At 35.4% G+C, this 26953-nt stretch overlaps 1 protein-coding gene and 1 pseudogene across 2 annotated transcripts; one reads left to right on the top strand and one right to left on the bottom strand.

The window, feature by feature from the left end:
• On the top strand, window positions 1–23755 carry NFU1 (NFU1 iron-sulfur cluster scaffold). 2 transcript variants are annotated; one of them, XM_010963749.3, is made up of 8 exons: window positions 1–323; window positions 2822–2922; window positions 6306–6441; window positions 11737–11803; window positions 15310–15424; window positions 18634–18694; window positions 21109–21283; window positions 23235–23755. In XM_010963749.3, exons 2-8 carry the CDS (start codon window positions 2832–2834, stop codon window positions 23277–23279), a joined length of 690 nt encoding a protein of 229 aa, XP_010962051.1. In that variant the 5' UTR covers window positions 1–323; window positions 2822–2831; the 3' UTR covers window positions 23280–23755. The 2 variants fall into 2 exon arrangements, with proteins under 2 accessions (XP_010962051.1, XP_010962049.2); XM_010963747.3 differs by lacking the exon at window positions 1–323 and adding an exon at window positions 340–599.
• Window positions 16802–16901, bottom strand: LOC123619375 (U6 spliceosomal RNA; annotated as a pseudogene).
• Window positions 23756–26953: the final 3198 nt, after the last annotated feature.

Below are 26953 nucleotides of genomic sequence, written 5' to 3'. Positions count from 1 at the left end.
GACCAGCCTAGCACCGGTCCAGACAGGCCCCACGGGAAAAAGGCAGGCTGCTTACTGGAGGAAGGCGAGAACCTTCGAAGAGGTGCTCCTGGGTGTCTTTGAGACGCTGAGCTAAGCCTTTGCGGCGAGAAGGCTCATACGAAAGGCAATGAACAGGGAAACATTCTAAAGGCAGGGTTAGGCAGCGTAAACGCGGAACCCAGCAAGTTGGAAAAGCAACGTATCTCCGCACGTGCGTGCGGAGTCTCCCGCCGCTCACTGCCTGCTCAAGCATCGCCAGAACTCCCCCCTCTGCCCCCTTGTTGCCCAACCTTACGCAGCAGGTAAGCAATGGTTTCAAAGGGCGGGGCGAAAGCCCGTCCCTCTCATCCGCCGCAGTGCCGTGCGCAGCCGGTAGGGTGCGCGATCCCCGGTGCCTTTCCGGAGCCGGGCGGGTCTGCGCCTGCGCCCGCGCCCGCGCCTGAGCCAGGCTTCCGCACCTATGGGAACGGGGGGAGGTTAACGCCTGTTCCACGCCTGCGCATGCGGACAAAGATGGCGGCGGCGGCGGCCAGGCTGGGCTGGGGAGCTGCGGCCGCTGCTGCGGGGCTGCGGAGGCGGTAGGTGATGAGCCCGGGGCGACGAATAGGGGTCCAGCTGGCTCACCCAGCAGAGCAGCCGCCGCTCCGCCCGCTGTCTCTGTCTCTCTCTCTCGACGGGGTGGAGAAAAGTGCCCCAGACCTAGACGTTAGGTCCGCCCGCGTCGCCGAAGTTGGGGGTTTAACCCTGAGGTGGGCGGCTCTCGGCGAGGGAGCTCTGCGACCCCGGTTCTGCCGGAGTTTGCGGTGCCTTGTCCCAGCCGCCGAGACCCGGGGCCTGAGCCCCTGCGCTGGGGAGGCTCGCAGAGACCGGCCGTAGGCACCCAGCGGAGGAGCTCTGTTTACATCGTGTGGCTCCTCCAGCCCATCCACCACGTGCATTCCCCCCTCTGCCTTTTAAACACAAAATCAGAATATCAAAGTGTCACTTGTTTTCTCAGGGAGGCCCAGAACGCTGATGAGCATTCAGAACCCTAGGTTTCCTCCCCTCTCCAACTAAACCCACTCCGTTCCCTTGTTTCCTCTTTTTACATTTGCCTTGCCTTTGAGTTTGGCCTCTCAGTGACATCTGTCAACGTTGGTTAGGTGAAAGGCATGGGCGACTTAAGTAAGTGTTGTGCCCTGATTTCTCTTGTGGAGCAAAAGGAGAAAAGGGCCGAAGAAGGCTTGACCTCCTGAGTGTTAGAAGTTTTAGTGCTAATGATGCTCTTGAAGTTGGATTGCATTTCCAAAAAAGTTTGGTTTGTGGAAGGATTTGTGAGTCCCTCCCTTTCTTACTTTTTTAGTGGATGTCATCCTGGAATAATTTAACTCATCTTTCGTATTTTACTACTATAAACCCGTCTCTGTCAGAATGTTTAACCATTCTGTCTTTTCCCTGGGCCGAAAGGAAATTTCCATATTCTAGGTGTATGTCCTGTCTTTGGTTTCTTTCCGTATTCCAGAGTAGCCACGATTTAGGCAGTGAGCTATAGATAAAAATGTTTTCACCCAAACCTTAAACTCCATTCAGTAAATAATTATTGGGCACTTATCACATAATAATAATAGTTGCAGCTAACATTTATTGAACATGTACTACGTGGCCTAGCACTGTACTAAGCACTTTACATGGATTATCTGATCCATCTTTGTCCCAGTCTTTATGAGATAGCTGTGAATATTAACTTCATTTTAGGTATGAGAAAGTGAGGTAGGTCCTTATGCTAGCTGCTAGGGACAAAAATGAACTTAGTCCCTCCTCTTTATGAGTTTGCAGGTGAAAATAATCAGAGAAATGTAAAAAAAAAGTGAACATATATATGCTTGAAATTCCCCAGTGAATTCTGTAAAATTAAAATTGGATAGCAATAGTACTTTAAAGTAAACTGGATTTTAAAGTAACTTGCATCAGATTTCAAAAAGTTTTCACTGCTAACATCTCTTATGTTCTATTCCAGTAATACTTGTTTTTCCCTTCTCTCTCTGTTTTTAATTTGTCAAAGCAATGAAAAAATAGCTATTCGACTTCGGAGGATTTGTTAACTGGTAATTTCACTCTCAGTGAAAAAGCATGTATGGGGGATGGAGTGGGTATAGCTCAGTGATAGAATGCATGCCTAGCATGCACAAGGTCCTGGGTTCAATTCCTGGTACCTCCATTAAAAAATAAAAATAAATAAATAAGCCTAATTATCTCCCCACAAAACAAAAAAGGTGTGTAGACTGTTGGCTTCTTTAACAGTTTGGTGGAGAATACTATATTTCCTATTAGACTTTCTGAAGTATTGACATATCTTTCAAAACAGATAGCATAGGTTATCTCTTTCTAAGGAAACATGGTGCTGGAAACCAAAAAGGAGGGAGACTTTTCACTATTTATTTTTGTTTCCTTTGTATTTTGAACCATGTGACTCTATTACCTAGTTTTCTTAATCTAAAAAGGGAAAAAACAATTTGTAGTTCTTTGCTTCCGTCAATGTATACCTAAGAGTCTGGGACTCCAGGTTATAAATCACTAAGATAGATGCATTTCTGTACTGCACTATTCTGTGTGCACTCAAAGCTCTAAATTTCCCCTTGAGCTCTTATTTGTATACTGTTTGTAGATATTGCTTGCCTAAGGGAGTGGAAATAAATGTGGATGGAAAATGAAAATTCAGCTTTGTTATTATTTTCATTATGTTTTTTTCATGTATGAGAAGTAGAAACTTGAGCTTAAAAGATTATCTCTTAAAATGTCATTTGTATGTTTTTAAATGTAGATTCTGTCAGATGATGAATCCATGTACCATGAAGAAACAGCCTCTGCATCAGTTTGTCCAAAGACCACTTTTCTCACTGCCTGCAACCTTATGTAACACAGGTAAAAGTTCATCTCTTTTAGAGCAAATTGTGTTTCAGAAGCTAATGAAACTGTACTTGAATGACGTTTTGTGGGTCACGAAAGATGAGAACTTGTAAATTTTCTATTCAGATGCCTATAAAAAAAAATACCACTTTTTTCTATCATAAATCACACTTTACCATAATAATTGGCTTACGCATATCATTTGTCATTAAATTTCAAGAATCCTGAATATAGGGTCCAGTAGATCTATGAAATCTCAGTATATTGTATAACACATCTTCTGGAACATAAGAATTGCTCAATAAATGATTTCTGAAATGAAAATACTATAAAAAGAAGGTACACATGGGTTTCTGCTTCAAACAATCACATGTGTTTTAAGCTTTTGCCCTCATTTTGATAAGAATACGTCTAAAATCAGTAAGTTTCTAACTTTCATCTAGCCTTAGAACATAGTACTTCGTAGTTTTCCTTTTTTGTGTCAAAATTAGCCACTGTGGTTTTGTTGACAATCTTGTTAATGTTACATGCTTTTATTTTCTTTAATATTGGAAACGGGGATGAAGGTAGGATTTAAAAATTATTGAAATGTGACAACTGTCATGTGGTTAGGGAACTGTAGGGGGAGGGTGTGTGTGTCTGTAAATATCTCCCTATATGTGCTTACGGGAGCTGGAGGAGTTTAGGTTCAGCTCGTGGCCCATCTCCATTTCCATCACTGCCTTGAACTCCTCGTGGCCATGCTCCGGAAAGCTAGCTAATGGCGTGAGTTGGATCAGGGTAGAGCCCTTACTGCCTCTGTATACTGGGGCAAGAACAGGGGTGCCTTGTCTGTCTCCCTGAGTCACAGAATAATTTAGGCATAAATGTTGAGTAACTCAGCATGTTAAGCTACTTTAAATGGACTTTTACATTTTGTAGAACTGAATTATGTTCTACATAATTCATCTAGGCTTATGTCATCTAGGCTTTTTGAATTAGAAATCCGCTGATTTTAGTCTTTGATACTGACTTCAAGCACCGTTAATCTGTATATTGGGGGAACTTATGGCTCCCTATTTGTCTATTATACCAAGCATAATAGGAAGGATTATTTTTAGATCAGTCTCTCAATTACATCGTAATCCTTACGACGCTTTCAGGGGCATCTTTCTGGATGATGGATCTGAGAGTCATTTTCAAAATACTTAATTAAACCCAGTTTAGACTATAATTGGAATAATTTTGTTAATACCTAGTCAGACTACTCTTTTGAAATAGTTTTTGTCATTGTCAAAAGAGAAAGTTTATGTAGTGATGGCATATGTTGTCATATTTTCTACTTCACACATTATATGTAGATTATATTCTCTTATTTTTTACATTTATAGTTCTTCAAATATTTAAAAAACATTTTCTTTCAGCATGTATCATTTTACACAAATGGATTAAGTAGAATGAAGCCAGATTAAATTCTTCAAATACTGGCAGGGTGCCTAATTTTGTGGAGATTTTGGTAACCAATAAATTATTTAGAAGGGCCATGGAAATAGTTGGTCAGTATCAGAGTTAAAAGAACCTTGTTGTCTTTATATTTAGAGAAAGCGGTGGCAGCTTTTTTTTTAATGTTCCACTTAAAAACTGTTCCCTTGTAATGCAGATTGTCAGAGGAATTTATTGGTGAGGTATAAATATTTTAAATCAAGTACTTTGACATTGAGGTTATCGTTTAAAATTTTTCTCTCTTTTTAGGATTCGCCTGGTCACCAAATCACCAACCGATATCTTTATAGGACAATGACTTATGCAAAATGTCTGAAAGTTTAGTTTCAATTTTTACTTTACTGAAGAAATGACTCAACACCAGTTAGCAGGAACTGCATGGCGAGGTGTAAAAACAACTCTCAGCTGTCAAATTAGCATCTTCTCTTGTAATAGTTAAGAAAAGCATTTTTATACCAACCATATGTTTTGCCAAATTTAATCTCTAATTTAAAATAAAACTGTTGCTTTTGATATTTTATTCTTTCTTAAGAAATGCAGTATGAGGATTATGACAGGATGGAGAGACTGATCTTAAGTTTATTTTCCTTTTATGCTTGGCACTAATAAGTGTGGAGCGGCAGTCTGTGCAGTGGTTAAGCAAGTCAGTTCCGGAAGACTGGCCGGGCTTGAATCCTGGCTCTGTCGCTTAACTAGCTGAGCGACGGGGAGCTTTAGTTTCCTCATTTATAAATTAGGACATAAACAGTGCCTCCTTGGCAGGATGTAAGGATTATATGATATAATTCATGTAGTGTGCTTACCACTGTTTCTAGCACATGGTAATTATATGATAAATTAACCTATTTCAGTAAACTGCTCTAAGATGAGAATCAGGTGGGTTTTTTTTTTTTAATGTCAGAAGGTTTATTTTCATAATAAATAACCAGGGCCTGTTAAATAGTTTTAAAATATTAAAACCCCAGTACTATCCTTCTGTTATCATAATAGAAAAGTAGGAAATTAAAGATTGTTATTCTCAATCTAATCAAGGCCCTAGAAGGAACAGAGAAGAAAAGAACCTGTAAAGATAATTCAAAAAAAATTTTTTTTGGTTTTGATGGGGGAGGTAATCAGGTTTTATTTATTTATTTATTTACTCATTCATTCATTCATTTAACTTTTAAACAGAGGCACTGGGCATTGAACCCAGGACTTCCTATATGCCAAGCAGCAGCTCTGCCACTGAGCTATGTTCTCCCCCCACCATAAAGATAACTTAAAAATATTCCAGAAAGTAATTCACATAGATTCCCACTTCCATGAAAATATATAATGTCACTAACTCTATACTATTGGGCAAGCTACTTCAAGCTAAATGACGTAACAAGTTATTTATCTTTAAGCCTCAGTTTCTTCATTTGTGAAACGAGAATAATAATACCTTCTTCATAGGGTTATTAAAGGCTTAAATACATTTAAAGCACTCAACCCTGTCTCTGGCATGTAATAAGTAAGCATAAAATAAACATTAGTTGTTACTATTATTATGTTTGTCTTTAAAATATGATAGCACACTGGAAAGTAGTGATGACTTGTGATTATAGCCAAGTTGGTACTAAGTTACCAAACAGAATACATATAAGACTCCCGAATTATGATGTGCTTTCCTACTGAAGTGTAGGATATTGCTAGAATCTGTTGAGTAACAAAACTATCAAAATATGAGTATTAATATAAAATTCAATGCAGTTATCCTAAATATTTTGATAAATTTCTTTCTTTAGCAATTCTTATTTTATCAACTTGGGCAATAAAGTTTTATTTTATTTTTTTCTAATTTTTCTCATTTCTTTTGATTCTCTGAAACTCATAGTCCATAAATTTGTTAACTGTTTTTTCTAGAATAACATTCTTTCTTCTTTTTTCTCTTTTAGTAAGATACATGTTTATTCAAACACAAGATACCCCAAATCCCAACAGTTTAAAGTTTATTCCGGGAAAACCAGTTCTTGAGACAAGGACCATGGATTTTCCCACGCCAGCTACAGCATTTCGCTCTCCGCTGGCTAGGTATGTTGCTGTTTTTCATTTACTTTTACCAGGAAACATAAATAACTGACTTTGGGGTTAAGGTAGCCTTATTTAGCTATTGCATTTTTATGTGCACTGCATTTTTTTCAGTGTAGAGAATACTTTTCAGGTAAACGATTAAGAAAAGTAAGAGTTGATATTAGGAAACCCTTCTCCTGAAAAGTGATGTCCTTGGGAGGTCTGTAGCATGACTAAATAAGAAGTTATGTTTTTACTCAAAAAAAGAAAATCCATCAAAATGATAGTATGTTAAATTTCCATTCTGAATCTTTAAAACTCTGTTTTTAAGAAGGAATGAAAACGTGATCACTTTATTCTTAAAAATAGCTGAATTTCTAGATGTTTCAAAATGGGAGTAGTTTTGAAAATATTCCACTCAGAACTATAAATAATAGTTACCAGATATGATGATTTTTTCTTAAAGTAGTAAGTGGTGACAGTTTTTATTTTTGTTTATTTATTTTTATTGAAGTTTGGTTGATTTACAATATTGTGTTAGTTTCCGGTGTACCACAAAGTGATTCAGTTACTTTTTTTTCAGATATGTTCCATTATAGGTTATTACAAGATAGTGAGTACAATTCCCTGTGCTATACAGTAGTTCCTTGTTGCTTATCTATTTTGTATATAGTAATTTGTATCTGTTAATCCCATATTCCTAATCGGTCTCCGTTCCCTCCCTCTCCCCTTTGGTAACCACAAGTTTGTTTTCTATGCCCGTGAATTTGTTTCTGTTTTGTGTATAGATTGATTTGTTGTGTTTTTTAGGTACCACATACAAGTGCTATAGCATTTGTCTTTGACTTACTTCACTAGGTATAATGCCCTCTAGGTCCATCCATGTTGCTGCAAATGGCAATATTTCATTCTTTTTATGGCTGAGTAATATTCCACTATTATATATCGGTATCTGTATATATCTATATCACATTTTCTTAAGCCAGTTGTCTGTTGACAGGCACTTGGGTTGTTTCCATAGCTTGGCTGTTATAAATAATACTGCTGTGAACTTTGGGGTACATGTATCTTTTCAAATGAATGTTTTTGTTTTTTCCAGCTTAATGCCCAGGAGTGGGATTGCTGGATCATATGGTAGCTCTACTTTTAGTTTTTTAAGGAACCTCCATACTGTTTTTCATAGTGGCTGCACCAGTTTACATTCAGTGGCAATAGTTCTAAAATTCACTAAAGACATGTTAACTGTATTTCAGATGATAAAGCACAAATGATACAATTATGAAATCTCTTTTTAACTGACAGCTAGACAAATTGTCTATAATAAGAAATATTACAGCCAGTCACATCAACTGAAATTTTTGGTAAGCCTGATTGCCAAGGATATAGGGAAAATAAAACTTAGATAACTGTTTCTATATACACATAGCCATTTTATGTGTCTCATTTAGGAGAGCCAGAAATATGCTTATCTCAGGAATGGTTTTTAAAATTTCTAATTAATAAATATGCACATTTTCTTTGACCTAAACGTGCCACTTCTCAAAATATACCTTAGAACACTTGTTTTTCACACTTTTTAATACAAGCCACAATAATAAATATTTTATATTATGACCCAGTACACGTACACACACACACACACATATATGTCTGTGTATATATACATATATGCACACGTATGTATATATATGTATGTATGAAACAGAAGTGTTTGATGGAACAGTTTTCTCCCTTACAGTGTGTAAAGCATTCTTACATTTCCTTTCTTGTTCTTTTTATTTTATTCTATTCTGTTCTATTTTATTTTACTAAATAAAATCCTGGTCACTATATAATTGATTTCACAACTTACTGGTGGATTTGAAAAACCCTACCTTAGGGATTACCAACATATATACACAAGACATGTGCAAAGATGTTTATCGTAGCCTTAATTGGTAATGGTATTAAGTTAGAAAGAACCTAAATATTCATCAGTAGGAAGAGTTAGACTTTGTCCATAATCTACAGGTATTAAAAAGGATGAGGAGGGCCCATATTTACTGTTATAGAATTTCCTCTGAGACATAATGGTAGTGAAGAAAGCAAGTTGCAGAGCAGTGAATACAATCTGATTATTATGTATGTGCACACATACATGACACAAAATGACAAAAATGCACTGACAAAAAGATCTGGAAGAATGCACACCAAACTGATAACAGTGGATTTAGGAGGGGTGGTTAAGAGGCATTTTTCACTTTGTATATACAGTTTGAAATGTTTATATCAAGTATGAGCTCACATATTTTTCAAAGTGTGCAAATAAAAGCCCTAATTAATTCAGTTACAGATTAGTAGGAGATTATTGCTGTCAGATGTTCAGTTGGCAAGAAACCCTTTCCAAATTGGTCTTTTGAAAGTAACCCATTTCTTGGATTCACAGAATTCATGATCTTCCATCAAGCAAAACTAATCTTGTTTTTGTTGTCTGAGCGGAAAATGTTTTTTACTATAAGGTAAAAAGTAAGCTTCATGAGGACAGAAACCAGTCTGTCCTGCCCAGCATTGTATCCCACAGGCTTGGTGCAGTGTTTGGTCCTCAACAATAGTTCAAATATTTGTTTTTAGTTTCGTTTTTGTTTTTGTTTTAATAGCATTTTATTTGGGGTTTTTTGTTTGTTTGTTTGTTTGTTTTTGGTGGAGGAGTAATTAGGTTTACCTATTTATTTAGTTTTTAGAGGAAGTACGAGATTCAACCCAGGACCTTGAGCTAAGCATGCCGCTCTACCACTTGAGCTATACCCTCCCCGCCAAATATTTGTTGAATGAATGAACAAACAGTAATGTATCTTACTTCAGGGAGGCATTTGACTTATTTCTTCCTATCTGCATGGACAAGACAAAGAAATGTAAGCAGAAGGTTGACCTGTCTCTAAGGGACATGTAAAAGGGCTCTGTATCTCTGTAGTTGGCATGTTTATTCAGTACTTTTTTTTTATCAGCAACATTAATAAAGATGTAATTATCAGTTTTCCAGATAAGAGGATTTGTTTATCTGTTGGATGGCTAAATTCAGAGACAACTTTTTAAAAGTTTCATTAGGCTAGAATGGTAGATTAAAGCAAATAGGATAAAATCTAGCAGGAATAAATATTAAGCCTTATATTTAAATTTTTTAAAGGAATAGTGCAATTATGGGACAGAAGAATCTGATCTTTCAGTTAGTCATGTTGGATATGATGCAGTGCTCAAAAAAGTCAGTCAGAAACAGCCTAAATGTCCATCAATGGATGACTGTAGATAAAGAAGGTGTGGTATATTTATACAATGGAATACTACTCAGCCATAAAACCCGACAACATAACGCCATTTGCAGGAACATGGATGCTCCTGGAGAATGTCATTCTAAGTAAAGTAAGCCAGAAAGAGAAAGAAAAATACCATATGAGATCACTCATATGTGGAATCTAAAAAAAAAAACAAAAACAAAAAACAAAGCATAAATACAAAACAGAAATAGATTCATAGACATAGAATACAAACTTGTGGTTGCCAAGGGGGCAGAGGGTGGGAAGGGATAGACAGGATTTCAAAATTATAGAATAGATAAACAAGATTATACTTTATAGCACAGGGAAATATACACAAGATCTTATGGTAGCTCACAGAGAAAAAAATGTGACAATGAATATGTGTATGTTCATGTATAACTGAAAAATTGTGCTCTACACTGGAATTTGACACAACATTGTAAAATGATTATAAATCAATAAAAAATGTTAAAAAAAAAAATTCAGTCAGACTTTAACAGAGTCATAGTGTCCAGCTTAGGAGAGGTAATAGTCACTGTGCTTTGGACACCTTAGACTACATTTGGGGTATTGTGTTCAGTTCTGGGTATCATATTTTGTCTTGGACATTGACAAGTTGAAATTGTCCCAAGGGAAGTAACCTAAATGACAGAGCATGTATAATAATATTTGAACTCCTGTTTTAGCTTTTTCTTTCTTTTAGGGACAGGACCTGTGAACTCTTTCTTAAAGCAGTCCCCATGACATGGTCTATAGATCAGGTGGATTCCTTTGCGTGGTCCTTTTATTTGGAAAAAAAATAATCTTTGCTAATAGTGCTAATCAAGGGTTCCACTTAAAGGTCTGTGCTTGGATTTACTGAATCATAAGCTGCAACCAGGAACCTTGTAACGACTTGTAAATTTAACATTAAGTAGTTGTGTAAAGGACCTAGATGACATTGTTTCAAACAAATTCCCAAATAATTTCAAAGCAGTAATTTAGAAAGCATTCTTGCAGTGGTAGACAAAGAAAGGGAAAATTGTAACCTTCTTTGGAGTACGTTCCTATGGGAAAAAGAAAGGTGTATTTCAAAATCCTTTGTCAGGCCTTTTCAAATTATAATCTGCCCCTTCTCCTCTCACAGGATCCTAAAAAATTAACTTTACTGAAGTATAATTTACATGCAATAAAATTCACCAATTTAAGTGTACCATTCAATAAGTTTTGATAAATATATACTATTGTATAACCACCAAGAAAATAAAAATATAGAGCATTTTTATCACTGCAAAAAATCCATCATTTCCCTTTGCATTCAGTCTCCTCTTGCTTTCACCTTCACACCCTGGTAACTGTTTTTTTATGGCAGTGACTTTTAATTTTTAAGTTTTTATTAGCAAATTTTTTTTTCCAGCTTCTGTGAGATACAATTGACATGAAAGACTGTGTAAGTTTAAGGTGTACAATGTGATGATTTGATATGCACATATACAGTGAAATGATTACCATAATGAGGTTAGTTAACACATTGGTCAACCTGGTAACTATTGGTCTTCTCTATGCTGCTACAGTTTTGCCTTTTCTAGAGTGTCGCACAAATGGAACCAGATAGTCTTTTGTGTTTGGCTTTTTTCATTTAGCATAATGCTTTTGAAAGTCATCCTTGTTCTTGAGTAAATCAGTAGTTCATTCCTCTTTATTGCCAAGTAGTACTACATTGAACTGGTATATTCAGTCTGTTTAGTCATTCCCCAGTTGGTGGACATTTTCAGATTTTTTTTTTTTTTTGGTATTATAGATAAAGCTCCTATAAAGATTCATGTGCAAGTCTTTACAGAGCATATGTTTTCATTTCTCTTGGGTAAATACCTAAGAGTGGGCTTGCTGGATCGTGGGGTGAAGGTTGGCCATGAGTTAGTAATTGTCGAGGCTGGTGATGGGTATGTAGAGGTTCTTTTACATTTCTCTTTACTTTTGTTTACATGTAGACTTTTCCATAATAAAATGTTTTATCATCTCTTATTTTTTTATTTTTCCACAGACAGTTGTTTAGGATTGAGGGAGTAAAAAGTGTCTTCTTTGGACCAGATTTCATTACTGTCACGAAGGTATGCATAGGATTGTATAAAATAAGATGTCAAGTACTTTTAGTTTTTTCCGAGTCCAGTGCCCATCTCCAGAAGATCCATTCTTAATGTATTTTACACATACTGTTATGAAAAATCTCAAATTAAGTTTACTTCTCACATTTCTCAAGTTAATTACTTAATAGAATTTTCAAGTTGAAATTAACTACAGTCCAGATCCCTCTTTTTACAAAAAGGAAAAACTTGAGCTTCAGAGGGTTAAATGCGGTGTCCAAGGTTGTGTAGCCAGCCTCCAGCAGGGCCAGGACTCAACCTTAATTTAGGCTTCCAAGTGTTATTTTTACTAATTCTTGATTTAAATTGGTAGAATAAAAAAAAAGAAGCAAAAAAAAATCATATATATATATATTTTGACCAACAGAATGGTTGCATATATATCTCCTTTCAAAGGGAGCCTTTATATCATGGCGTCTGGCACATCTCCCACCCTGCCGTCCTGCATTGACACTTCAGATCCTCACAGACAAGAGCAGTAGATTGTGTACTTCTGCAACACTTGGATAACCTCTGAATGTCAAAAGATCAAGCTAAATATGCTTACCCATCCAACATCTGAGGTCATATTTGCTAGAAAAAGCTGTTTTATTTTTAAGTCTACTAGATTAATGAGGAGTGAACTTTTTAAATGTGAACTGTGTATCCTTATAAATCTGTTAATTGTTATGTATGTGCTGAACTTAATCACTTGTCCGGTTTTGCATTAAAGTCAAAAGTTATTCATTCAGCTCCTCTTCAGCAATTTGAAAGGATTACTCTAAGTTCTTGATGCACCATAAAAGTTGACATACTGGGTGATCAACATGTTACGTCTAGTCCAGTATTCTCTTGTAGCTGTTTATGTGTGGAGGAGAGTTTGGATTTTCCTCCTTGCTGGCAATCCCAGTGGCTATGGTTGTTCTCGCAGATATCCCCATTGTAAAATGTTTTTGCCTGTTGTTTAAAACGTTACTTGTTTGAAAGTCTCAGAAACCCCTTTCTTGACTATATTGCTGAAAGCAGCACTCCCTCCAGGAGCTTATTACCCTGTTTATTTTCCTCATTGCACTTACCACTTAGAATCATATTTTTTGTGTATTTTTATTACCTGTTTTTTTCTACACTAGAATGTAAACTCCCTGAAGATAAAAATTGTCCATCTTATTAAGTGCACCTAGAACAATGCTTAGCACATAGTGTGCATTCAAAAAAGTTTTTGTAGAAGGAAGCAATGATACACATTTTCCTAAATTGAAATTTTCAGGCTTCAAATGGTTTCTTCTAACCACCTGTAGACTTGTAGGATAGTGGGACCAAATCTGTGTTCACTAATCCCTAGTTTGCCAGTTTATAGATATTGGACCTATCTTTGTTATTCTTCAGTTTTCTTTCCTCAATATATTTTGAAGGAGCAAAAAGGACCTGAATTTATTAGGACCTCCAAGGTGTTTGATATGGTGCTAGTGCTTTACATACAGTATCTCATTTAATTCTTATAACTAACTATTCTTGTCTTCATTTTACAAATAGGAAATTATGTATTTTAAGAATTTTATTTAGTTCTTTTACATATAGCTTGTGCTATATAAGTTTTTTCTTATATGAAAACATGTGATTATAGCTTACAAGTTTTTTTTTTCTTTTTGTTCCTTAATTTGATCTTGGTATGTCATCTTTTATTTCCTTTTCCCTTCATAGTTTAGTTACCTTTTTTGCAATTTTCCAGCTCCATTATTTTTTCTTAGTGAAATGATATAATCAATATAATATTCTAAGTTAGAGCATACATTGATACTTACTAGATAGACTAGTAAATTGATTGCTTTTCTTTCAGTTACCTTCCTCGTCATGGACTACCCCATTTAACTCTTATCTTCACTGATTGCCCATTTCCCTTTCTGACTTGTAATTGATAATTCAGAGACCTCTTTTTTAATTTTTTAATTGAAATATAGTCGATTTACAATGTTGTGTTAGTCTCTGGTGTACAGCATGGTAATTCAGTTATACGCACACATATATGTATATTCTTTTTCATGTTTTTTTCATTATAGGTTACTACAAGATACAGTAGGACCTTGTTGTTTATCTATTTTGGATATAGTAATTCATATCTGCAAATCCCAAACTCCCAGTTTATCCCTTCCTACCCCACTCCCCACACCCGCCACACCCCAGTAACCATTAGTTTATTTTCTGTGTCTCATGTGAGTCTGTTTCTGTTTTGTAAATAAATTCATCTGTGCCATTTTTTGAGATCCCACATGTAAGTGCTATCATATGGTATTTGTCTTTCTCTTTTTTCTCTTAGTATGATAATCTCTAGGTCTACCCCAGGGGCTTCTTTATGCATCATTTATGTTTTTTTCCTAAATGTGTGTATATTTGCAGCTTATATGCTGCCTGTTTTCTTACTCAGACAATTTCAGAATATTTTTCCTTCTTTTTAATACAAACATTTTCCTATTCAGTAGAGCCCCGTATTTACTGAAGCTCTAAGGCAGCCCTCTGATCCATCTTCCAAATAATTTATTAAAATGTTACCTAGAAGTAGTTCCCATTACCAATCACTAAGGCATCTCCCTAGTTTTGTTTTTGTATTTATAATGGGGCCTGTTTATCCTAAATTCCTTCTTAATCCATGACAAATTTAGTCCCGTTTGTGCACGAAGACTCAGTTTTTAATAGCATGGACCCTAGCTAACAGCCTCCTGAAAGTCTGAATAGACTGCATCTAATAGTTTTTCCTCCTAAAGAGCTCTCCTTTAAAAAATTAAAACAGAACATGCTGCCTTTCTCTTTTTAGATGTTAGTACTGTTTGGGTATTTAATAATCCTATCTTTTTTTTTTTTTTTAAATGGAATCAACTGGTTGGCCAGATATAGAAGCAAAATCATTAGGGATTCTTTCCCAAGAACACCAGTCTTGTTGATGGTCCACAAGTCCTCCAGCACTGTAGCCATAGATAAGACACTTTATATGTTTTGGGTCTACAGCTAGGTCTTTGGGTTTCTTCAGTGTTCTTAAGTAATATATTTAAGTTGAATTTTTGGGATAGTCATAGGATATCCTTTATAGTTGATCAAGCAGTTGTATCCTATTTTATTTAAAAGAATGAGAAATTTCTTTATTATCCTCTTTAAACACAGAGAATCCAGTCAGTGTTTTAACTCTCTTCACCTCATGAAAAAATATCTTTTAGTCATTTTGGTATCCCCTCTACCAACAGCACACTGTACATACAGCACACTTAATTAACGCGAGTTTGATGAATGAATGAATGGGAAATGTTCTAAGATTGTATCTTTGAAAGTCATTTATAAGCTAGATCCTTTAAGAACAGTAGTTGACATGTATTTTCCAGAAATGAGTACTGTTGCATGGTATAGAATATATATAGGAAAAGATTCTCAAAAGATTCAAAGTGTTGTTTTGTATTTGTCTTTGCCCATGGTTGGAAATGTAGCGTTTTACATCTTAATGTTTACAGGAAAGTGAAGAATTAGACTGGAATTTACTGAAACCTGATATTTATGCTACAATTATGGATTTCTTTGCATCTGGCTTACCTTTAGTTACTGAGGAAACATCTTCAGGAGAAGCAGGTAATATGTTGGGTAGTTAATATTTATCTTTTTTTTTTTTTTCAAACTTCTGCTTCACATTTGTCTTGATTTCAGAAGTCATGGGAATACAGATTTTTATCATTAATTTAGCCCTGGAACCAATTCCAGAGGGGACAAAACTTCATGTATACTAGTTTTACCCATCATTCTATAAAACTTGTGTATAAATTAAATCTATTATACAAAACTGATATTTTCATTTATAAAAACATTCAGAAAATAACATAACGCTCACCCATTTGCCCTGCTCTGATTTAACAAATGTTAACTTTTAGCCTTAATTACTTAGTCTCATTTCTAAATAAAATATTAAAGACATAGCCAAAGACCCACAACTCCCATCCCTTTCACTTTTCTACTTCCAGAGATGTATGTAAATTTAGTTTGTTTTTAAACTTTTACTGCACATATAAGTCGGCAGGGAATTTATAGTAAAGGTGTTGTTCTTAAACTTTAAATAACTTGTGTTATATGCAACTTTACTTTTTTCACATAGTTTGAAATAAGTCCATTTTGAAAAAATATAGTTCTACATTGTTTATTTTATGTGCTGGATAGTCTTCCATTATATGAATAAACTGCTATTAATTAATTAGTTTCTTTACTTATAGTGAATTGTTTGTGCTTTCTGTTACAAACATTGCTGAAGTGGGCATCCTTGTATAAGTCTCTTTGTGCTTATGTGGGGAGTTGCTTAAGGGTGTATTTATTTATTTTATTTTAATTATTTTTTTTAGACTGTATTTGAGTATAATCCTAAAAGCAGAACTGCTGTATCGTTAATTGTTCTAATTTACATGCAGATTAGCAGCATATAAAAATTTCACCTTGCATTACATTTTTTTTTTACCAATATGTTAAGATTAAAATGGTGTCTTTTTTTTTATTTAAAAAAAGAATGGGGGGGGTTAGCTTTATTTATTTATTTATTTATTTATTTATTTATTTATTTATTTAATGGAAGTACTGGGGATTGAACCCAGGACCTTGTGCGTGCTAGGCATGTACTCAACCACTGAACTATACCCTCCCCCCTAAAATGGTGCCTTATTTTAATTGCGTCTCCTTGATTACACTGAGCCTGAAGGTTTTCATATAAACATATGGCCAGTATTCATATGACTGGCCCATATTTTCCTTTTCAGTAAATTTCCTGTTCATAAACTTTTAGTATTTTTAAAAAACTGAGTTATGTGTCTTTTTTGTATTGGTTTTAGCAAGTTTTTAAAAAACATTCTGGGTATAAATTTTTTCTTTGGTATATTCATAGCAAATAACTTCTCCCTAACCATGCCTTATCTTTTCACTATGTTTAAGATGTCTTTTGCCATTCAGAAAATTTTCTTTTTCTTACTTTAAAATATAGAACACTTCACAAATTTGCATATCATCTTTGTGAAGGGACCACACTGATCTCTGTATCATTTCAGTTTTAGTATTTGTGTTGCTGAAGCAAGGACAGAAGTTTTTCTTTTTAATAGAGTTACATATATTCATCTTTTCCTTTGTGGTTTCTGCTTTTTGTACCTTGTTTTAATAAGTTATTTTCGTGTAAAGCACTTGGAAGAGTAACTGCACATGGATCTCAAATATTAGCTGAGACTCTTTGTTGTTGGTAAAATATTTCCTGTCTCTGGTTATCATGAAGATATGGTTTTGTGTGTGTGTGTATACATACCTTTGTGTAATTACCTTTAGATGATACAATTTCACTTCTAGATATACATTCTAAATGAGTCTTACAAATGTACACAAGACAACATGTGGAAGCATGTTCACTGAAATGTCTTAAAATATATTAGTAGTTAAAAGGAGTGAACTCGGTTGGGAGATATCAGTGTGAAAAGGTATAAAATAAAATATTAAGTGGTAAAGGAAAACTGAAGGGTTATTTACATATTCTTACATATATACCATTTATGCACATTTTAAATAATAATGAAACAGTTAAATGTGTTTTTGATGGATATATATGTAAAATTGATAGAACATATTGAGAGCCATTTGACCACATCTACCAAAACTTAAAAATACACAGTCCTCTAGACCCAGCACTAGGAATTTATTTCATTTATATATTTGCAAAAGTACACTGATACATAATTCACACAAGCCTGTGTGCTGCAGGATTATTAGAAATAGCAGCAAACTGGAAACAAGTGAAATAATTTAAAAACTAGCCAAACGAAGACAAATCCATACAAAGCTTATTATGTACCTATTTTAAAAATGGAAGCATTTCTTTATATACTGACATGGAAAGACCTTTAAGATATATTAAATAGAAAAAACAAGGTATAGAACAGTGTGTAAATGTAGACTTGTAAACGTAAACATGTACTAGAAGAATATACACTAAACTCATGATGCTGGGTGAAAACCTGTGGAAGTGATGGTGGGGAATGGAACTTAGGTTTACTGATGTAAGAGAATTTTAGCTTTATTATATTTTATTTCTTTTGTTAAAAAAAGATTCAAAGTTGATATAATTTAATATGTTGATATTTATGTTGTTGCCAGAACTTTAGTGTTTGTTGTAGTGTAATTTGACTTAGCTGCATTTTTAGTTTTACCAAAGGTAAAGAAAATATAAAACCTGTAAAAGCAGGCGTTTGTGAAGATCAGTCTATAACCTTACAAAGTAAAAGAAAACTACAAAAATGAAACAAATGAAAAAGCCAAATTTTTGCTCAGATTTGTAGCACATTTTAGAATTTCCGTAAGGCTTACATCTGTCTTTAGTATGATTGTCATTTTGAAAACCACTAAATTGAGAAATTGAAAACATAACTTAAAGAAGGTGTGCCTTTTTGTCTCAAAGTTGCCATCAAAATCCAGGCAGTATCTTTTCTCTGCTACTTTTCAGTCCTTGAGAAGGATGAAAGTTTACAAATTTATTGGCCAGAAAATTCAAACCCTGATGTCATTAGTAGACCATGTTATTTCAATATACTCATATTTATCACCAAATGGTGAGTTGATCAGTGCTGTTTAGTTTTTCTTCAGAGAAGCAAATGAATGATCTTTTCATTTCCTCAAAATCACTTGAAACACTGTACCAAGTGACGTATAATATGCTTTTTTTTTCTTAATGAGGCATTAAGTTAAAATCATCCTGCTTTAATAGTTTTACTTGCATGGATATAAAATTTCTATTATTGATATGTTTTATTTGTAATTGTTTCTAGGATCTGAAGATGATGATGAAGTTGTGGCAATGATTAAGGAATTGTTAGATACTAGAATACGGTATGTGCTCATCTTTCTACCTGGGATCAGGTACACTACAGGGCCAGTTTTCACTGTAGCAATATACTTTTGGTTGTCTGTGAGGTTGTAGTAGAGTTCCAAAATAAGCATAGGTTTACGTAAACCAAAATAGATAACCATGACAATTAAACTTAGAGCCTGTACATTTTCTATATTCACTCGAAAGTTTTAAAACACTCTGGGGGAGGGCGTAGCTCAGTGGTAGAGTGCCTGCTTAGTATGCATGAGGTCCTGGATTCATCCCCGGTACCTCCATTAAAATAAATGAATAAACCTAATTACCTCCCCCCTAAAATAAAATAAAATAAAATAAAACACTCTGTCTAAGTATCATCAGTAATTCATCTTTCATGGTCACCATTTGTGTTTGGTATTGTTATAGTACCAAATTTCTTAGACAGAAAAAAAATGACTTAACAGTGTTTAGGAGAATTATGAGGATAGAAGGCGTACCTGTTTTCAGGCTGCTGCCCCAAAAGAATAAATTTAAACGAGTAGAGTACTGTAAGCTTCCACTTTTGCTTATAGCAGACCAGTGGTCCTGTGAGAACTCCCGGAAAAGCTAGGTAAAATACAAAAAACCTTTTTTCTTTTAATTTTGTCTTGTTTGAAGGCATTAGATGGCCACCAAAGCAAATAAGATCCTGTAGAGAAGGGAAGCCCATGGAAGCGTCCCTTGGGGCATTTGCTGATTCTTGGTGTGAGGCTGGACTATGAGAAGCTGGGCAGAGGGCAGCCACTTAAGAATCAGAAACCGTGTAGCTTTCAGCAAGCTGTTGAGATGGGAAGAAAAATTACAATTCTGGGTTATCAACGAAGCTTGGACTTGAAGGGTCATGATCCCAGAGAAAAGTTAAGAAAAAAATGTCTAAACACTCAGAGGTTCTCCCCATTTGCTTATTCTTAGCTGTGGAGGGGAAGAGACAAAGAAGTCAAACAAAAGGCAGTTGAAAGGCTGAACAGAGTTTTGTTGGCAGTTTTATGGTGCTGGGGGTGACAAAAATTAGAGTTTAGGACCTTTCAAAGAGGGCCAAGGAATATCCAGGCTCCCAGTTGGGCTCTCTGGAAGACGATACCCTTGAAAACAGACACACCAGAGGTGGACCAGGCCTTACAGAACTGTAGTCTGGTACTGAGTGAGCTTAATTCCGCAGTGGACTGACCTACTGCCAGAAGATAGGATGGATTCTTTCTGATGTAATACAGGCCCGAGTCACTTCAGTTTTTCATACATCACTGAGTCAAAAATTACCAGGCATACCTAGAAACTGGGCCAAGAGAAACTAAAACAAATCCGTAGATAACCTAGGTATGAGAGTTAACAGATAGGATCTTTAAAATAACTGGCTAGAATGGGAAAATAGAAAACAAGGTGAAGAATTTCATCAGAGAACTGGAATCCATAAAAAGAGAAAAAGTAATTCTGAAACTAAAATATATAATAGGTAAACATAAGGTCATCAGGTTAGTTGACCATCACCCTGAACACTGTTGGAGAGAAGATTAGTCTACTGGAATATAGGTCAATAGAAAATATCCAGCTGAAGCAGAGAAACAAGAATGGAAAACAGAGGGAAAAAGTATAAGAGACATAAAATATGTGGCAAAAAAAGTCTTACAGTGTTCTGTAGATTGAATAAATTCTGGCATATTCACTTAACAGAATACTGTGCAGCGAGACTGAATGCACCTGCCACAATGTAGATGAATCTCACAAAGCGCAAAAGAAGCCAGATACAAAAGAGTAAATACTGTATGTTTTCTGAATGAAATTTATATTTATAAAAAGTAAAAAACAAAAACAAAAACAAAAAAAACAGGCAGAATTAATCAATGGTGATAGCAGTTGGGATAATGGTTACTTTTGGTTGGGAGGACTGATAAGCAGGAAATACAGGGGGACTTCCAGGGTCCTAGTGTTCTGTTTCTTGGCCTAGAACAAATGTATGTTCACTCTGTGAAAATTCCTTGAATTGATCCTACATGATTTATGCATCTTTCTGTATATTACATTTCAATGAAAAGTTTACCTGGAAACAAACACCGGTATGTCTCAGTCTTCCTTTGTTCACTTAAAAGGATGAATGAGTATATCTTCAGTAACCAGTATAATTATTAGGAAATTTGAAATCTTAAATGCTTCAAAAGATTATTAATAAGCAAGATTGAAATGCAATAAGCAGAGCAAATATTTCTATGAATGAATTTTGGCATCTCATCTGAAAGTAAAAAAAAAATTACAAATGAGACTAGCTACAGTTACTTTCTATTCTAAAAGTAGCTCTAACTTTGTGAATTTTGATAATATAAAATCCAAGCTCTGAGTTGTATTAAATTTTTTGAATGAAAACTTCTGTTCTCTTAAACATGTCATAAATATTCCGTGGCCACAGGCCAACTGTGCAGGAAGACGGAGGAGACGTGATCTATAAAGGCTTTGAGGATGGCATTGTACAGCTGAAACTCCAAGGTTCCTGTACCAGCTGCCCCAGTTCAATCATCACTCTGAAAAATGGAATTCAGAACATGCTACAGTTTTATATTCCAGAAGTAGAAGGTGTAGAACAGGTATGCCAATATTATACGACAGTTTAGATTTAAAATTAAAATGAATTTTGGGAAAGAAAAGGGATTCATGACCTGACATTTTCTTCAAGGGACCTATCGTTGTATTACCATTGTTATCAGACTTGAAGACTCCTTATATAAGAATTAACTGTAGTGTTATGAATTACCTACTATGTGCCCAGCATTTTTACAGGTATCACCTCATTTATCTTCTAACAACACAGTGTATTAAGTAAGTCATTTCCATTGCACATGGGAAAATGAGAGTCAGAGGGCATACCACTGTTCTGATTGTAGAAAAATTATGAAAGGGGGATTCAAAACATGGGATTTTATAGATGAGATTTAGAAGTCTTTAGTGGAAGAGCTCTGCTGCTTCATATTTATCCACATCTTGTTCTTAAACACGTAGGCAAGAAGCTCATCAAGAAATCATACTTTGCTGTACAATAAAACAGATTACTGAGTAGAGGTATAGAGCTTTAGCTATAGCTTGATGTCAACATATTTTCTGCCCCAACATACCTAAGGAGTATAGCACAACACATTCTCAGCAGTAATAGTGGCTCTCACTGCAGAAAACTCAACCAAGAGGCATGGCCTTAGAAATTACCAAGGAAGGAAAGAGTGTATGGAAATTAGAAATTTGAACAAACTATTCTGGTAATTCTGTACCTTTAAGGAGAGAGCATCTCTGCTCAGCTCCTTTGAGACTCACTCATTCCTCAGTACATTAAAATCTTTTTGGTACAATCCATGCCATCTCCTTTTTGAAGTTCTTATCAATCTTTCACTTGGAATTAAGCTCTTTTTTCGTGCAAAGCTTCTGTGTTTCTGTTTCAGCTTTTTGTTTATGAGAGACTTCTAATCATATCTAGGTCTTTGTGTTCTTCTTTAGGAATATTTTGCCCAAAATAGAAATTGATTGACAAAATTCTTTGGATTGGATGTTGCTGAGATTAGATATAAAAATGTCAATTCCTTGGAAATTAATGTCCATTTTTACTCAATCCAAAAGAAACTGTGAAAGAATTGTTTTTCCATTGAGTGCCTCAGATCAGAACCAGATTCATTTAGGTTGTTTTAAAATGAATTTTTGTCCCATTATCCTCTAAATGCCTTTTAAAAAAATTACATTAGTTAACACTTTGGTGGATTGACAAAGGAATATTTTCATTCATTTGTCCAGTGTGAGGTGATGAATTGGCAGCCAGATTATAAACCTGAATTGGCATTTAATTATAGTAGGTGTGGTGAAGAGAAAAAAAGTCTTGGGTTTAACACTTTTCCTTTCTGAAAGTCTTTATTATCTGAGTAATATATTAACTCATGAAAAGGTATTAATCTTTCCATTTTTTTCTTCAAATATTCATTAGTATTTTTCCTATTAAAAATGAAAATCTTCATATTTTCCTTAAGTTTAAAATGAACTTTTATCTGAGTAAGACCAAAATAATTAGTTTCTAGTATAATAATTTGTTTCTTTACCTTTTTAAGGGATTCATTTTTTTCTAACATATATTTTTACAATAACAGCTTGGTATGGCTCCCTAGAATATATTTAGGGAAATAAGATGCTTTTGGAAAAAAAGCAAAAAAAGTTGATTATCTTAGTCATCTGGCTAGGAATACCAGTTAATCATTATGATATTCTCTGTCCAGCTGCGACTGCTATTGGAAGCCTCTTTTGGGACAAGAAAAAGAGACCAATGTTTAATTAATTTGCTAATATTCAGTTTGCTTTTATATTCTTAGAATATCAGGTTATGATGCAAACTTTGTGCTTTGGGGGCTGTTGATAGATTTATTCTTATTAGATTGACATGCATTGTTATAGAGTAGTGTCTTTCAGGTAAGCAAGTAATATTAAAATCAGAAAAATAGCAATTTCTGATCCTTTTCTCAATTATTAAATTCTCTTTGGTTTTGTTTGTTTGTTTGTTTGTTTCAGGTTATGGATGATGAATCAGATGAAAAGGAAGCAAACTCACCTTAAAATAATTTGAGTTTCCTTTGGGCCCAGCAGTCAGACTTGTTGGTAATACGTACTAAGCTTTTATTATTAATCTGCTGAGGAACTTGAAGATTAATAAAATACATGCTTTCTTCAGAGAATGATATATAAATATTGCATCTTTGCTTTACCTCATATGAGTTATTTATAACATCCTGAATCATCCTCTGTACACATGGATTTTATCCAGGGATATTTTTATTTTTGTTCTTCATTTCTCACGGTTCCTTTTTTGCATAATGTGTGAAGCAGTTCAAAATACAACCACCCATCTAATGTATTTACTTTTTTTATACAGAAGTAAATAGGAAGAATGCTTTATTTTTATTTTTATTTTTGTTTTATTCTTTGGGGATATCCTATTTTATTCACATTTAAATTTCACTATCAAACACGAAACTCGAAGTATGTACTGGCCCTATGTTGAGATTTTTGAAATAAAGATAAATGGACAGACATCTTTAAGGGTTCAATGTATTAAACACCACACAATATATTCAACAACTAGAAAAAAATCTAAGGGGCGGTATAACTATATAAACCATTATACATTTAGTAGCACAAGTATAGGGACAAGCCCTGCAAATTGAAGAAAAACCTGTTTAGGATGGAGAGGTCCTTGGTTGCTGACAGAATCTCCCCCTGACTTCAGACAAACCAAGAAGCCTGTCAGTATACAAAACCCACTGAATTCTGGACCAACAGTAGCAACAGGATATTAAGGAATTGCCTCTTGCCAGTTGGGGTCGTTGGGGGTAGCCTGAAGCAAACAGGGCTGGCTGCAGGCAGGAAATGTTGCAGGATCTGCAGATTAGAACAGCAGTCCAGAGACAGAATGGTTAGTGCAGTCTTCAGAAATTCCCAGGTTCTCCAGACAAGTTCCTAGGATGATTTCCCCAAACGGGGCAGGAGGAGGGCAGGTAGAGAATGCTTTTTAAAATATTCTAAAATGGACTAAAATAAATAAATAAAATAAACTAGCTTTTTGTGAGATGGTTGAAACTATTTATACTGAAATTTTACCTTGTTAAAAAAAAAAAACAAAACATTAAACAGTTTTAGTTTTTAAATGGTCTCTGGCTAGTAACCCCTAATGTGATAACACATAACTTCTCACTGAAAGACACCCCCCCCCCAGAAAAAAACACATAATGCTGAAAACTGGTAAAGAACCAAGTTCCAAAATGTATACAGAATTTCCATTGATTACAAGACAGAGCGGGCTGAATTGAGAAAAGCTGCCTTGGCGTGCTCAGGCTTTACCTTGTGATAGAAAATCTCTTAAAAAAAAAAAAAAAGAAAGAAAGATGTAAAACTACTTTTTCTACTGGCTTCTGACTCAGAGATCTATAGACCATGTCAGAAATTTGGACAGTTCTCTTTCTGCCATAGGGGAACAGATACCCCAAATAGCAAAATATCCTTCTCTCTCATTTTTCTATAGTAATTCAGAAAAAACAGTTCACAGACAAGATAAGGAAAAGAAAGGTACATTGTGTCTCTGGAATTCTGTTCCCCAAAGGTACTGAGATTAAGATAGGGCTGGGAGCAGAAAGAACTCCAGCAGTTGTGAATGCTGGGAAAAGAAGTTCTTGTTTCTGTCCTTTTGGTTCACAGAACCAGGCAGCGGGGTTGGAGAATTTGTTTCCTGAGCAGTCATGGGCGAATTCAGGTTAGACTCCAGGAATTACTTTGTAAGCCAGGCACATTAACCTGCTCTTTCACTGAAGCTACAGGAAATTGATGAGATTGTGGAAGAGATGCAGTTAACGGTGAATCTTGGATCTGGCCATGAAGTGAGTGGCTGAGGTGGGTGGTGAATTAGATTATTGGAAGAGAGGAAATCGTGGAACTGAGAGGCCAAGTTATTGGCAAGCTTTTCTACAAAAGGGAGCAGCCATGAAGAACAAGGAGGAAGGGTGGAGAAGAACATTCTAGGCATACAGAGCAATGTAAGCAGAATCTGGAAGCTGTCAAATGTTTCTGGGAACTGCAAGAAGCCAAGTGTGACTTGAGTGTAAAGTGGAAGGACTTAGCCGAAAATGGCAGTGCTTAGGGGGAGAGAAACTGGCTTGCCTCCCAAACTTCTCACTGCCCCTCTGCTTCTCACTGACAGAGGACCTCTCAGTTACCGTTCGGTTGCGATATGCCCTGGGAAGGTAGGTCCCACCTCAACCCCAGGGGATAAATTATGACTACTCTACCTCAGGCACTTCACCTCCTTTTTTCTTTTCCAGTTGTTAGTTTAGATATGGACATGAGACCCAACTCTGGCCAATAGGCTGTTAAAAGAAAGTCTATCGGCGAGTTCTGGAAAGGTTTTCTTCAATTGACTAAGAGAGAAGTGAGTTTATGCAAGGAAGGGTCTTTTCCTAAACATTCCTTTCCTTCCTGCTTAGTACATTGTAGAATGAAGACTTTGTGTCCAATGCTGTGATAATCAACTTGTGATCACGAAAAGCCAGTTCACTAAGAATGACACAGAGGAAGGGGGAAGGGAGGGACCTGGATTTTTGAGGACATATTGGCCTTTGAGCCAGACCAGGGCCCACCCATTTTCAGAGGATTATGTGAAATAAAAGGTTTTCTTATTACAGCTCCGTTGTCAGGTATTCTGCCGTTTGAAGCTGATTGCCTTTCTTTTTTTGTAACTTCTTTATTTCTAGGCTTAAGGAATGAACATTCCTTTTGTAGGGGGATAATTAGGTTTGTTTGTCTAATGGAGATACTGGGGGTTGAACCCAGGGCCTCGTGCATGCTGAGCACGCTCTCTAACCACTGAGATACCCTCCCCCCTTTAGCTGGTTGCCTTCTAACAGACAGAGAGCCTGGTGAATCATAGAGGACTTGGTGAATAATTTTACTGCTTTTTTTTACCCCTTGTTTTCTTTTTTGTTGGGGTTAAATCAGTCAATATTTTAATTGGTCATAGGAGTATTGAGAGACCAGTGGAAGAGAAATGAAGTGGTATGAATTTTAGTCCTGTTTTCTAATAATTGACTGAGTCATTTGGGAGATGTTTTCTAACTATTCTAGGCCAGGGATTGGCAAGTTTTTTCTATAAGGACTAGGCAATAAATAGTTTAGAAATGAGCTGGATTTGGCCATAATTTTCCAGTCCCTGTTCTTGGCAATGATTTTCAACATTTATGAAATGGAAGATGCAGGCTAGATCATGTGACCCCAAAGGAGTTCATGGATGATACTTAATGGTAATCTACCAATTCTCTAATGTGTACAAAAATCTGAGTTTTTGTAAATATATGCTTTTTTTAATGGGAAAATAGTTCCACAGATTTCATTAGATTTTCAAAGTGGTCCAAAACCCAGTTAAGGTTAAATACAGTGGGACTAGCTGATTTTTCTTTAATTTATTTTTTTATTGCTGCATTGTTGATTTACAATATTGTGTTGGTTTCAGGTATATACTGCTGTTTTACTTGTGGCAGACAGTGCCACATGTTAATCATAATAACAACAAATAAACATTTATAAATTAGTTGAACCACTATTTCAATCAAAGTGGCTTAGGTGTAGTTTACTTAGGTAATATTTTAAATTTTGGATGTTTTAAGTTACACGTAATTTCCTCCCATTTAGCCCCAAAAGAAGAAATCATTCATTGTTAATTGTGTTTCACTAAAATAAAAATAAAA

Source organism: Camelus bactrianus, chromosome 15, assembly GCF_048773025.1.
Source record: "Camelus bactrianus isolate YW-2024 breed Bactrian camel chromosome 15, ASM4877302v1, whole genome shotgun sequence".
Taxonomy (NCBI): domain Eukaryota; kingdom Metazoa; phylum Chordata; class Mammalia; order Artiodactyla; family Camelidae; genus Camelus; species Camelus bactrianus.
The sequence above is the reverse complement of the archived record's forward strand: the minus strand, read 5'-3'. Positions and strand labels throughout refer to the sequence as shown.

Bases quoted from the DNA above. Each gene is read 5' to 3' on its own strand.
- NFU1 (XM_010963747.3), top strand. From the start codon at position 523: ATGCGGACAAAGATGGCGGCGGCGGCGGCCAGGCTGGGCTGGGGAGCT. The intron at 18,695-21,108 runs GTATGTGCTCAT...CCGTGGCCACAG, and splicing joins TTGTTAGATACTAGAATACG to GCCAACTGTGCAGGAAGACG. The intron at 21,284-23,234 runs GTATGCCAATAT...TGTTTGTTTCAG, and splicing joins AAGTAGAAGGTGTAGAACAG to GTTATGGATGATGAATCAGA.